This window comes from Topomyia yanbarensis, chromosome 3 (assembly GCF_030247195.1).
Source record: "Topomyia yanbarensis strain Yona2022 chromosome 3, ASM3024719v1, whole genome shotgun sequence".
NCBI lineage: Eukaryota > Metazoa > Arthropoda > Insecta > Diptera > Culicidae > Topomyia > Topomyia yanbarensis.
This window is the reverse complement of record NC_080672.1, coordinates 376445290-376457655: the sequence shown is the minus strand read 5'-3', so window position 1 is coordinate 376457655 and position 12366 is coordinate 376445290. Positions and strand designations below refer to the sequence as shown.

Below are 12366 nucleotides of genomic sequence, written 5' to 3'. Positions count from 1 at the left end.
GAGGAGTATTGCTTATATTTTAATAAATCGATATCGTTCAATTTTTCATCACGCCGCGAATGTTTTGTGTATTCTGCCGTGTCTGTGTAAAGTTTTCCCGGCGATCGTTTGAATAAAACTCCGAATCTAAGTGGTAGAGTGGTATCGTAGTAAGAGGAACTGTTACTAATCTTGAATTGCAACAATAAAGTGCCGGTTCTAAACAATCATTACCGCGCGCAATTTATTTATTGTTATGCTAACTATTGGTTATACTGAGTACTAGATAAGTGTAAAAAATGAGATAGTTGAAAGAATTACAGTTGTGAAAGATGATGATGATATTCTATATATATAGAATTTCTTTTAAGTTTAATGGGACATAGGAGTGTCTTACTTCACCCTCCGACATGTTAAAAAGGCAAAACGGATTGCAGCTTCCTTGCAAACTACAAAACAGTTGTATGCGAAATCCCGTTCCCCACTCCCTCAAAGAACCACGAAGTTGCCAATGCACAGAATAGATGCAACGTGGCACCATGAACTCGCACGTTCACCGAAAATTAACAATTTAAAAGGGCCCCAAACCACATAAAATCATCCAGTCCACGACCCATCCCCCTTCAAAAATTCATTAATATATTATTATATTAATTATAAACAAGATGGTGGAAATTTTAACAAAAAAAAACTTTCTTTTTGAAAAATCGCCCTTAATTGCACAAAAAAACTTACAACCAAAACCTTCCAAAATAGACGAGTAAAAGACCAGACAAACCAACGAGCATTCAAACGAAAGAAGGGAACACTTGAGCGATCCCTGAGGCATTCTTGGTACCAGCCTAGAAGGCGTCGATCGAGAAAAACGCCTATTCCAATGCGGTCAAACGAAGCACCGCACTATCTCAACAATAGGATTGTGCACCAAACCACCTCAACATCACCGCCGCACACTCAATACACAGACCAATAAAACTTGCATGAGAAATGGGAGTCACCGCGCACGGACATCAACACTCAACCATACGCACGCATCTACAACTGTAAGGACAAGTGTGAACGCGCGCATATAAAATATACGGAAGAATAACGATGCCCATGTACAGTATTGAATCAGCACCAAATAGGACTGGACAGAAGCGGAGTGGAACCGGATTGGAGTTAGCTTATAGTACATTAGCTTAGTTGATCGCACGTGAGTCTCCCGTGACTGATCAAAACCCGCTGAAATTGCACACTGAACCGATTGTATGATACCCAGGACCAGTACATCACACTCAACGTGCAACCCAAAGAGACTGAGATCACAGTATGATCAACAACGTAGACGGCCACGCCCATGCAGGCCAACCATGGGATGAGAAGGAATGTTAGTTCAACACCCGTGACTACCATGACCGAGGAATTCCCTGCATCATCCGAAACAATAGACAGTAGACAGTATGGAAAATGTGGAGAGAATCATGAAAAGTCTTCCTACTGTAGAGTGACTTCGCATGAAATCTCGATATATTTCGCATATAATCTATGCGAGGAAGAATGAAGCATTCTTTTGTAGAACGCTCCAAGAAGAAATGCCAAATAGGGCCACAACTAATTTCCACCCTCCCTTACGAGAGTCTGACCATCCCATTGTAAGAACAAGTTCTAATGTGCCTCTAAATTTTCGAAAGATTCATTTTCTCTCCTAAGCTTCCTCGGAAAAGCCTGAGAGTGTCCCTTGAAGGGTGCTGTTAAAAAACCGAAGTGGCTCCTGTTTTCGGAAATATTGGATACTAGCAGGAATTTCCACCTACATTTTTTAAAACCTGGTTAACTTCTGATGTAGATTTTTCACAATTTTAACATTATTCGCCAGGAAAGCGAAAACACTATGGAAGAGCATTTTTGGGGATCAAAATGTGCTATTTTTTTAATCGGATTAAGCTTTGCTCAATACCAGGTATTGAAGTTGTCGCTTCTCAAGTCCGAATCAAAGGCAAAGACTTATTGGCATTGTTTCCATATGCATCGCACCTCAGATGTCTTCACGATGATAACCGGTCTATTTTACTGCATGATATTCGCGACAATTTCATTATGACTATCTTGAATACGGTAGAAATGACAGGAATCACTACTATACCGCAGCGCAGTCATTGGCCGGCTTTAGATTAGGGTTCGAAACAATCGAATCAAAACAAGAAATTCCTCCAGTGGAGCGTACAAGGTTTTGGCTGGCTTGATTCTCGACATTGCAATTCAAGATCTGACGAAATAAGTACCCGGCGCAAACACCCGTGCACGGTCTTCCACTCCCTGGTGGGCAGATATTGCTCAGTATTGTATACGGAAAGGTCCAATAAGGACTTTTTAAACATCGGATCGTCCGATTTTTTCCGTACTAAATGTAATGTTAAAAGCGCAAATGATGAACTTGAAGAAAGCTGAAAAACACGGGTATTGGCACCGGTTCGTCGACGGATTAACGAGATAAACAATGTTTCATTTGGTGGCTAGGTTCTACGTTCTATATTAGATTCTATCTATGGTCGGAATAAACGGAACCAAGAATTATTTTTCAGCGTCAGCAGCAATCCATGAAGATTCACATTACAAAAATAGACGTTTCGCGATGAAATGATAGTACTGTATATAAACGTAATTATTGTTCTTTAAACACACACATATATCTGACAACAAAGATGCTCGCGATAAGCAATGTAGTGGCATATGACCATAACGTTCATCAGATGATAACAGAGCTATGCATTACTTCTATGCTAATTATTATGGCAGCAGTGGTCAGGGTATTCATGCAAGAGGCTGCGCTGCCAAAATTCTTCTCATAAAACTGACGGTTTTATATTTATCTATCAACGACCATTCCCACACGTAGCTTCAACGAGTTTTTAGTATTTCTTGTTACAGGGCGTCCAAAGCTGGCAAATTTCGCGGGCAAATGGAATCAACAATGTATCAAAAACCTTGGTTCAAGTTATGACTTCTCTTTTCGTTTATATGCTAACAACTACCTGGAAATCTGGTACCAAAAGTGTTCCGAGCGGATCCAAGGAGGCCAGTCGGCGATTCAGTTCATGATGTTCTCACAGTGATCTTTCGTTAGCCAAAAAACTGCAAGCTTAATTTCTTCTTTTCACTATCATTCTTGACCGTCTTCTCTTCGCTTTCCCTGATATGGTGCTACTCGGATGTTAGGATCAATCCCTCTTGTGTATGTCTTTTGCCTTCCTTATAAAAAGCCTAATAGCGTTTATCCCTGTTTCAATTATTGATCAAATAATAGTTATTGATAAAGAATTCAAATTGAATATCTAGTCTTTGCAAGCATTTGAATAAATAAAATGAAATTGATGTGCATTGATAGTCTCAGACACATGAATCTTGTGCGCGAGACACATATGTAATCAATCTCAGGTTCTCGTTTGTTCCACACTTTAGAGTGGGTAATTCCCTCCTCGGTTATTTTCGAGGGGGTAATACTACCCACATTACCCACATGTTTCGCCGGCCCTGGTCCTGGGGGTCCGGACTCCTCCGAAATTATTTTACTTGTTGAGGAATTTTAAATGAGTTTCAATTTTATATTAATTTCAAACTCAAAATCATTCCCAACCAAATTTGACTAACAAAACTGATAGGGGAGACTGAGGAGACTTGATCCCCGGGGAGACTTGATCCCATAATTGTAACTCAAAGCCGGATCAGAATACATTAATCGAATATACTATAAAGTTGCGTAGTTTTATCTAAACATAAATTTCATTAACACAGAAAAAAGAAATTGGAATTTTTACCGATTTAAAAAAAAGTCTCAGAAGAACTGAAGAAGATTTATTTTTCAAATTTTCAAACTTTTATAAAATTGATAAAATCACCCACTACATACTCTACTTTCGCATACAGAATTACAGGAGAATGTCAATTATATGAATACGTTATGATTGAGCTGATTCTTTTGTTCAACTATATTTTTACTAAAGTTTGCTGAAATAGATGCTATGGGTTCACTTGATCCCTTCAAATTCCGGGAGATTTGATCCCCTTCGCCATACTTCATACACACCACTGAAAATAACCAAATTCACACCAGAACAATTGAAGTCATTGCTGTCATAAAAAAATGTCAAAAATGAACGCTTCATCGTAAAGAAACATAACTGTAATTGTTTACTACAGTAAACGTAGCAACCATTCATCCCGCATTTGACGTTCCTCAACCATAATAAAGACAGCTTTCAAATAATTGCACGGAGATTTGGGGAATTCGTAAAAAATCAGGTGAGAGATGCGTAATATGTAGCAACAAAAATAACAATATCTAATCATAACAATTTAATCAATACTACAATCCATTTATAAAATTGAATGGGGAAATGTGCCCGTTTTTGCCCTATTAAGAAGGGTACCACATTATTACTACAATAATTTTATTATTTCAGCTTCTTTGATTTGTTATTAAGGTCCATTTTTTATTTCGATTATAGAGGTTTTAACGTTAAGGTCATTCGCCTCTTATTAAGAGCCAATATAATAACAAAATTCAGTCTATTTTCAACCATCAAAGGCATCGGTCACGATACTCAGTGTGCTCCTGCTTCTGTCCAAGCCAGTGCAAAGCGAACGCAAAACAGTTACTTGTGCGCATTGTCTGAAGAACAAAGGATACCGTTATTTTTATTCTTGCGTGATCTATCAAGATGACTGAGTATCATCAACAAAACGTGATTATTCGGCCTAACACAGTGGCCATTGACTTCAGGTCTTTTCGCATAAGACCAAGTATTCGTGCTGTGGAACATCTGCTGAAGGTGAAAATGCAGCTTCGGTTTTCGGAAGTCACCTGCATACAGCTTGAGCACGTCAGGCATGCGGTGCTGATAACCTTCAACAAATTCGCCCAGGCGAAAAGATTCATTTCGCAGAACAACTTAAAACACGTGCTTGTTTGTGACAACGCTGAAATGAAGATCCCTATATACATGGATAATGGGAATATTGAAGTTAAATTACATGATTTATCTCCACTTACTTGCAAAGTGGCATGGAGAAACTACTTCCCAGGTATTTCAAATGGTATCTTTGTGGCGAGAATGCGGGTAGACCAACCCATTCCCTCCTACCTTACCCTGCAGTACAACACAGAAGGGGGTGATACCATTACACAGCGAACTCTTTGTACATATCAAGGACAAACTAATACGTGCCAGTTTTGTGAGCAAACGGCACATTACGGACAACCCTGCCCAGAAACAGCTGAGGAAAGCTCATCTCCAGAAAAATATGCCAACACACAGGCTCCAATATCTTTACCTGAACCACAAACGGTTGCCAAATTTGTGGCTGCTGTTCAGGCAATAATGACAACTGCTAAAGCTGCGTCAAGTACTTCAAATTCAACAACTAATGCCACCAGTGAAGAAGCTACCACCAAAGATGGAGTGTTCACATTCGTGACCCGCAAGGGCAAGAAGCCAGGAAGAACATCTGATCGCGAGTATCATGGTAGTAATATAGATGATGATACGGACGTAAACAACAACGAGTCAGACATGGATAACCCCAAAGTTGGCGAAAGAAGGCACAACTTCCCGACGCGAAAAAAGATCTCCGCTCGCAATAGTAAGTTGCGCGCACGGGATCTTGCAGGCTCAAAATAAAATTTATTGTTATTTTCATTTTTTTACTTCTTGTAAATATATAAAAGACCCATGGCTCCTCTAAACTAACGCATTGAGCCGTGTCAAATAAATGAATTAAAAAAAATAATAATAACAAAATTGTCTTAAGAATGGTGAAAATCTTCTGTTTGAGCGCAGCAAAATCTCTAATCGAGTACTCCCATTATCGCAATACCATTTGAGTCAATGCGTTGAGCAAAAATGGCAGACGCTGCTCTAACCAAAGGCTTCAGATGGGTAGGATGATAGTAGAAACAGGGCAAAAATAGGCTTATTACCCTACATGCTCTTTTAAACACGTTTTCATAAAGGAATCAAGTGTCTCCAAATTAGGGATCGAGTCTCCACTAGGGTGTCCCAAAATGACATCATGTTAAAAAAGTCTTCGGGCTCACTCCTTAAATGAAAGGTTAGGGTATTAGGACCACTTTCTTCTTCGGAGTGAGTTTGCTAAAACGCTTCCTATTGGTGGCGACTTTTGATTTTTTGAAAAAATGGGCCGATTTTGGATAAAATTTCAAATTTATGCCTGTTGAAGCGGTCCTGCACTGTCTTAGATATTTTGTCAGCATTTTTTTTTTGGAGATCCAAACGGAGAAGTTTGGTTAGTTAGTTTGTACAAATTTTGAATTATAAGAGCGGCAGGGCCATTAAAGCTTAGTAAAAAGTGAAATTTTTGGTGTTTTTCAGTATTTTTTTCTTCAAAACTGGGTATCTACAAAATTTTAAAAGTACAGAAAACACTTTATGTAGTTGAGCCGAATTCAGGGGCGTAATTTTGCTGAAGAAAGTGTATAGCTACGGCCAATGGGGTATAAGTTATTTACGTTTTTGTTAAATAACCTTTTGACATTTTATGATATTCATAAAAAATAACACTGTTCTACAAAATAAAACAACTTAAGTGGGCTTAGTCCGCATGTTATTTTTCGAAAAATGAAAGGAAAATGATGGAAAATGGCGTTTTTCGCTTGTCTCTAGTACATCAGAATCGGTTTTTATGAGCATTAGATGATTTTTTTTAAAAAATAATGTCTGTACTAATAGCCACCTAGCGGGTTTGAAAATCACTAAAATTAAAAAAATATGTCGAGTTAATGGCAAGTTATGGCATATATTTGAAGGCTGAAATGATTAACGTACTTACATTTTATATATAAAGTCTAATTTTCATGTTAGGAACATTGACGTGGAGAAAAATGCAGAAGAGTGAGGTGAGTGTTGAAAAACTGATATTTACTGTTTAGATCACATAATTCCGAAATAGTCAAATTTGGGGCAAATATCCTCGAAAAAGTTTTACATACAGCGCATCTTCTGACACAATCGTTTTGTTGAAGATGCCTCCTAGAAGTAATTATGGAGAATTAACTCTTCAAAAAATAATTAGAGACTTGGCGTCATTAGCAAAGTTATTATTTTTATAATTTAAGTTACAAAAAAATCATCAGATTCTCATTAAACCTCGTCCTGACATACTAAAGACGTACAGAAAACGTCATTTTTCATAATTTTCCTTCTATTTTTCGAAAAACAATGTGTGGTCAAAGCACATTTGAACTGATTTACTTTTTGGAACAGCATTATTTTTTATAAATTGCTAAAAATGTCAAAAGTTATCTAACAAAAACTTAAATAACTCATACCCCATTAGCCATAGCTATGCACTTTCTTCAGCAAAATTGCGCCCCTGAATTTTGCTCAACTATATAAAGTGTTTTCTGTACTTTTAAAATTTTGTAGATACCCAGCTTTGAAGAAAAAATACTGAAAAACACCACAAATTTCACTTTTTACTAAGCTTTAATGGCCCTGCCGCTCTTATAATTCAAAATTTGTACAAACTAACTAACCAAACTTCTCCGTTTGGATCTCCAGAAAAATAAAAAATGCTGAAAAAAATTTAAGACAGTTCAGGACCACTTCAACAGGCATAAATTTGAAATCGCCACCAGTAGGAAGCGTTTTAGCAAACTCACTCCGAAGAAGAATGGTCCCAATACCCTAACCTTTCATTTAAGAAGTGAGCCCGATGACTTTTTTAACATGATGTCATTTTGGGACACCCTAGTCTCCACTAATCTAAGAATTTTCCATTTTTTTGTTGTTTTCCAGAAATGCTCATAGCTCATGTCCAGTATAATATTTCCATGTAATTTTTTATGATTATTAGTCATCCCTAGAAACAATATAAAACTACAAAAAATACATAGTTTATTATCATTCCACGGAGTTGGACTGAAAAATAAAAAAGGGGATCAAGTCTCCTCAGTCTCCCCTATTATTTTATTAAGATTATTACGTATTAAAGGGCGAACACGAAATTGTTACGACACATTCAACAGGGCATAACTTTTTTACCATTGGGTAAAAATCAATCAAATTTTGCACACTTTCTCATTAATGTGTATTGTTTACATGCTGTCAAACTCGAAGTCGTGTTTTTCGATTCAACGAAAATGGAGGTGAACCAACGCGAGTCAAGCGAACAATTTCTTTCCAAACACCTGGAATTTCCTGACCTGTCGCACCGGCAGTTGGGAAAAATGTTTGTCATTCACTATTCAACCGTCTCCAGAGTGTTGAAGCGGTTCCAGAAGCGGTTGACGTTGGACCACGGCAAAGGAGCTGGAAGAAAACCGGGACCGGAGAACAAAAAGACGGAGGGAAAGGTGAAGCGGATGATTAAAGCAAATCCCAACGTCTCAAGCCGTGATTTGGCTAAAAAGATCGGCATTTCGCAGAGCTACGTCCAGAATGCAAAGAAGAGAGCTGGACTACATACATACAAAGTACAGAACTTCCCAAACCGCGATGAGCGGCAAAAATCGACGGCTAAAACTCGGGCACGGAAGCTCTACGAGAAGATGCTGACAAAATATGGCTGCTGTGTGATGGACGACGAAACGTATATAAAAGCCGATTTTAAGCAAATTCCGGGGTTGGAGTTTTTCACCGGCACGAGCAAGTTCTATGTGGACGACAAATTTAAAAAGAAGAAAATGTCGAAGTTCGCCTCCAAATATCTCATTTGGCAGGCCATCTGCTCTTGCGGACTGAGGAGTGAGCCTTTCGTGACAAAGGGCACAGTAAATGGCGAGATCTACAAATCTGAGTACCTCGAGAAGCCATTCTTGCAGCAGCACGACGAAGCTCCGCTATTTTGGCCAGATTTGGCATCATGCCACTATTCTAAAAGTGTCCTGGAGTGGTATGAGGCCAATTCTGTCCATTTTGTTCCAAAGGACATGAATCCGCCAAATTGTCCGGAGCTGCGCCCGGTGGAGCAGTACTGGGCAATGATGAAGCGGGAACTTCGGAAGAGCAAGAAGACAGTAAAAGACGAGAAGGATATGTTAAGAAAATGGAAAAAAAACTGAGAAACTGGTACCGGATGACACTGTAAAGACTTTGATGGAAGGCATCAAGCGAAAATGCGTTCAATTTTACACTCAAGGCTTCATCGATTAACTTTTCTTTTGATTTTTGAAGTAAATATATGTATAAAACTACCCTAAAATTTTGGTTTGATTTTAAACATTATAAGAAAATTGGCATGACATTTTCGGTGTCGCAATAATTTCGTGTTCGCCCTTTAAGAATTGTACAATGTTCATTTTAAAATCGAAATTTCGGACCCCTCCCGAATTTTTTTCCTGGATCAGCCCTTGGACTAGGGTATATAAGCCAACTGCCACAATTCACTTTGAGGGGAAATTCCAGACAAATCGTTATTAGCCGTACTCCGTTCACGGCAGTTAACGAAAGAAAAACTTTTCTGCTTAGCACAAACAGTGGTTATTGCCAAGCAACGGTTTTCCCGGAATTTCCCCTCAAAGTGCATTTTGACAATCATATGTTTATCGAGATTTGACACTTTAGACGGTAGTTAATATTGTTTCAATACTCACGCAAAGCAGAATCGTTATGAGCGAAATCGAGATGATAAGCAGCAGGATGTTTTTCACGAACCACGCAGCCCAGTGCAGCCAGCCGAAAAGTCCCATTATCTTCATAGCTTCCTTTAGCTGCCGTTCCTTCTCGATTGTAATGTGCTTCACCATAACAATACATGGATAGAAAAATGACAGCAGTATTATTCCCGCGAGCATCTGTTCCAACGCCTCCAGCAATGGATCATCATAGTACGGAGGATACGGAATACGCTGTCCAAATTTAGACATTCAAAAAATTAATACTCCACGGTCTAAATTTTAAATGACATTCTCGAATGTACTTACGTTAATAAACGTGTGTGGAAAATCGATCACCGGGTCGCGCTGTCTGATGATGGCCTTCGAGAGGGCACTCTGAACCGCTAGGAATCCCTCGTTGGTATAGCTTGGCAGTCCTCCATCGTCATTGTAGGCACTCCGTAGTCGGGGAGAAAACGGCACCATTAGCAGCGTAGTTTGCCAGTTGGTCAGCGGCCCATAAGCGAATCGAAGCTCACCGGGGAATCTCAATGCGAAGCGTAATGTTTCCGGTAGGCCTGAGGAGATGGACTGAAAAATTTCTAACGTAAGGAACGAATATCACAATCCTTAATTCCGAATTCCTATATCGTACCGCCAGCGAATCATCAAACTCTATTCCGACCAGCATGTTCTCATCTATTAGGGCAGACTCCAGTGCTCGCGCATTCGCAAATCCTTTGTATGTCACATTTTGCCATGACAAATTCAGAGAATCAGCCGCTTCCGCTACTAATGCATCCAGCAGCGGATTCTGTGGCGAGTATGCCAACACAGACTCTACTGGCGAATCGAAAGACCTTTAGCAAAAAAAAAGTGAATTAGGCACATAATTAAAAGGACAAAAAACATGTTAATATCCTACATCCGGAACCGATCCACTGACAAAGGATTGAATATTGTGCTTTTCTCCACCGGACTCGGATCAGCCAGGCCTCGAACAAGCAGCACAATCGAACAGCATAGCACCGGGATGACGATTTCGAGCAATGTTTGCCAATAGTGTCGCTTCTGTATGATCCAGTTCTTCCACAGCAGCAGCAAGAACTTGTCCCAGCGGGTGGTCGCCATTCTGGGTTGTCGATGCTAGTTGACGTTGAAGCCGCTGCGAATAAACTGAAGTAGCGTCAATTATTTAGGGAAGACTTTCCGGTGGGTTTTAATGACGTATCACAGAGATATGTGTCGTTCGGGTGAAGCAGGTGATAATGATTACGTTTCATGAGATAGCACTGGAAGTAATAAATGTTTGCTTATTCAACTACGGCGCAGGTTGAGAAGGGTTTAGGGTATGTGTACAATCAGTATTGGTACATTATGCGTTCAATGTTAGAAAAGTTCTATTGACGTGTCCGGTACTGAGTCACCGCTACCAACTAATTGAACCTTCCGGCGGTCGAATCAATTTTGCTGCCATTAGGTGCTTGAAAACGATTTCGGTTGACTTCCGGAAGCTGGAGTACGCAGTACCCTAGCGCGAAAGCTGGAATGTTAAACACAATTGATTGAATCATGCTTCAAATTGGAAAAATAGCCCCAACATAGACAAAACGAAATTATCATCTACATTACATTTTTATTGTTAAATGAAGAAATATTTTCCTAAATTGGGTTTATTCCCTTAATTAAAATTAAGGTGCCAAATGATTCAGATGCTTCATGATGTATTATGAAACTTTGTTGAAGACACCTAAGAACGAATACATAATCGAAAGCCAGTAAATACTTTTGACCGTTTTTCTGGGTTTGGGACCACTGTGCGACACAATCACTGCTTCTGAACGGTATTTTTTAATTGTCACGGCTCGGTACTTGGACTTAACGATGCCATGGGTCTTTGTATATTTGTATAATTTATTTACACATAGGCTTAGATTTTTTCAGAAAGTAGCGAATGACCCTAAGGTTAAAACACTAACATCACTTCTGCTGTGTACTAGATCACGATTGGTTGCTTTGTTTTGCTTATTCGATTTGCGGATTACGATCGGGAAACCAGAAACTTTATTTCCCGGATTTTTGCTGACAACCGCTGGTTGTTACTTTGAAAACGCTGGGTGCGGCCGTTGTCAATTTTACATTCGTTGATGGTTTAACATGTGTTACTGGTTGAACTGTTTGAGATTTATCTAGAGATGCTAAAGTCTCTGTATTCGTTTTTGTTAGGGTAAGAGTTTAAATCCTCCACGTGGGCCTCCACGGAGCAGTTTTCGTAATGCGCATTAAGGTTCTAGTATTGACACGTGGAAGTCGGATCGTAATACTATCGCTGTTTAAAGCCAGCATCAGATTGTAGGGTCACTGAGGAAGGAATAAGAAGCACTAGCCTCAGCCTCACTACTCGAACATACACAATTCCTTCAAATATCATCCTTTCCCCGATGATACTCTGTCGTTCAAAAACCACTAACTCAGTGCAAACTATTATTTCTTGATTACTCACAACACGTAACTTAACGCAAAACATAGACTTTACATAACATTTCGCGAACTATAATCATCGTATTCAACTCAACACTGTCGTAGCACCGACCAATCAAGAGCAATTCGAAGCTTTTGCTCTAAACACAACATAATTCCCAACACCTACCCCAGCCCAATCGACGGGATAATCCTGATTCTCGCGTTCACGCTATACCGCACCAGACTTTAGTTATCCGTTCCGTACCCGATTTCGATTGGCAAAGTACTGAAGGCTTCGAAATTGCACGAAATGGCTTTATTTGATTGAT

At 39.3% G+C, this 12366-nt stretch overlaps 2 protein-coding genes across 5 annotated transcripts in view; one reads left to right on the top strand and one right to left on the bottom strand.

Annotated features, from left to right (window-relative positions):
* The window catches only part of LOC131693313 (phospholipid-transporting ATPase ABCA3-like), a 36218-nt gene extending 23904 nt beyond the window's left edge, over positions 1-12314 (bottom strand). The window contains exons 1-5 of one of the 2 annotated variants that reach the window (XM_058981034.1): positions 12225-12314; positions 10500-10750; positions 10230-10434; positions 9902-10165; positions 9572-9826 (exon numbers count right to left, since the gene is read on the bottom strand). In XM_058981034.1, coding sequence (XP_058837017.1) covers positions 9572-9826; positions 9902-10165; positions 10230-10434; positions 10500-10705 — 930 coding nt within the window. In that variant the 5' untranslated portion in view covers positions 10706-10750; positions 12225-12314. The remainder of the gene's footprint in view (positions 1-9571; positions 9827-9901; positions 10166-10229; positions 10435-10499; positions 10751-12224) is intronic. The other variant, XM_058981035.1, reaches the window with a different exon arrangement.
* Positions 1-12366, top strand: part of LOC131693311 (uncharacterized) — a 903090-nt gene that overhangs the window by 542717 nt on the left and 348007 nt on the right. The gene's annotated exons all lie outside the window — the stretch shown is intronic.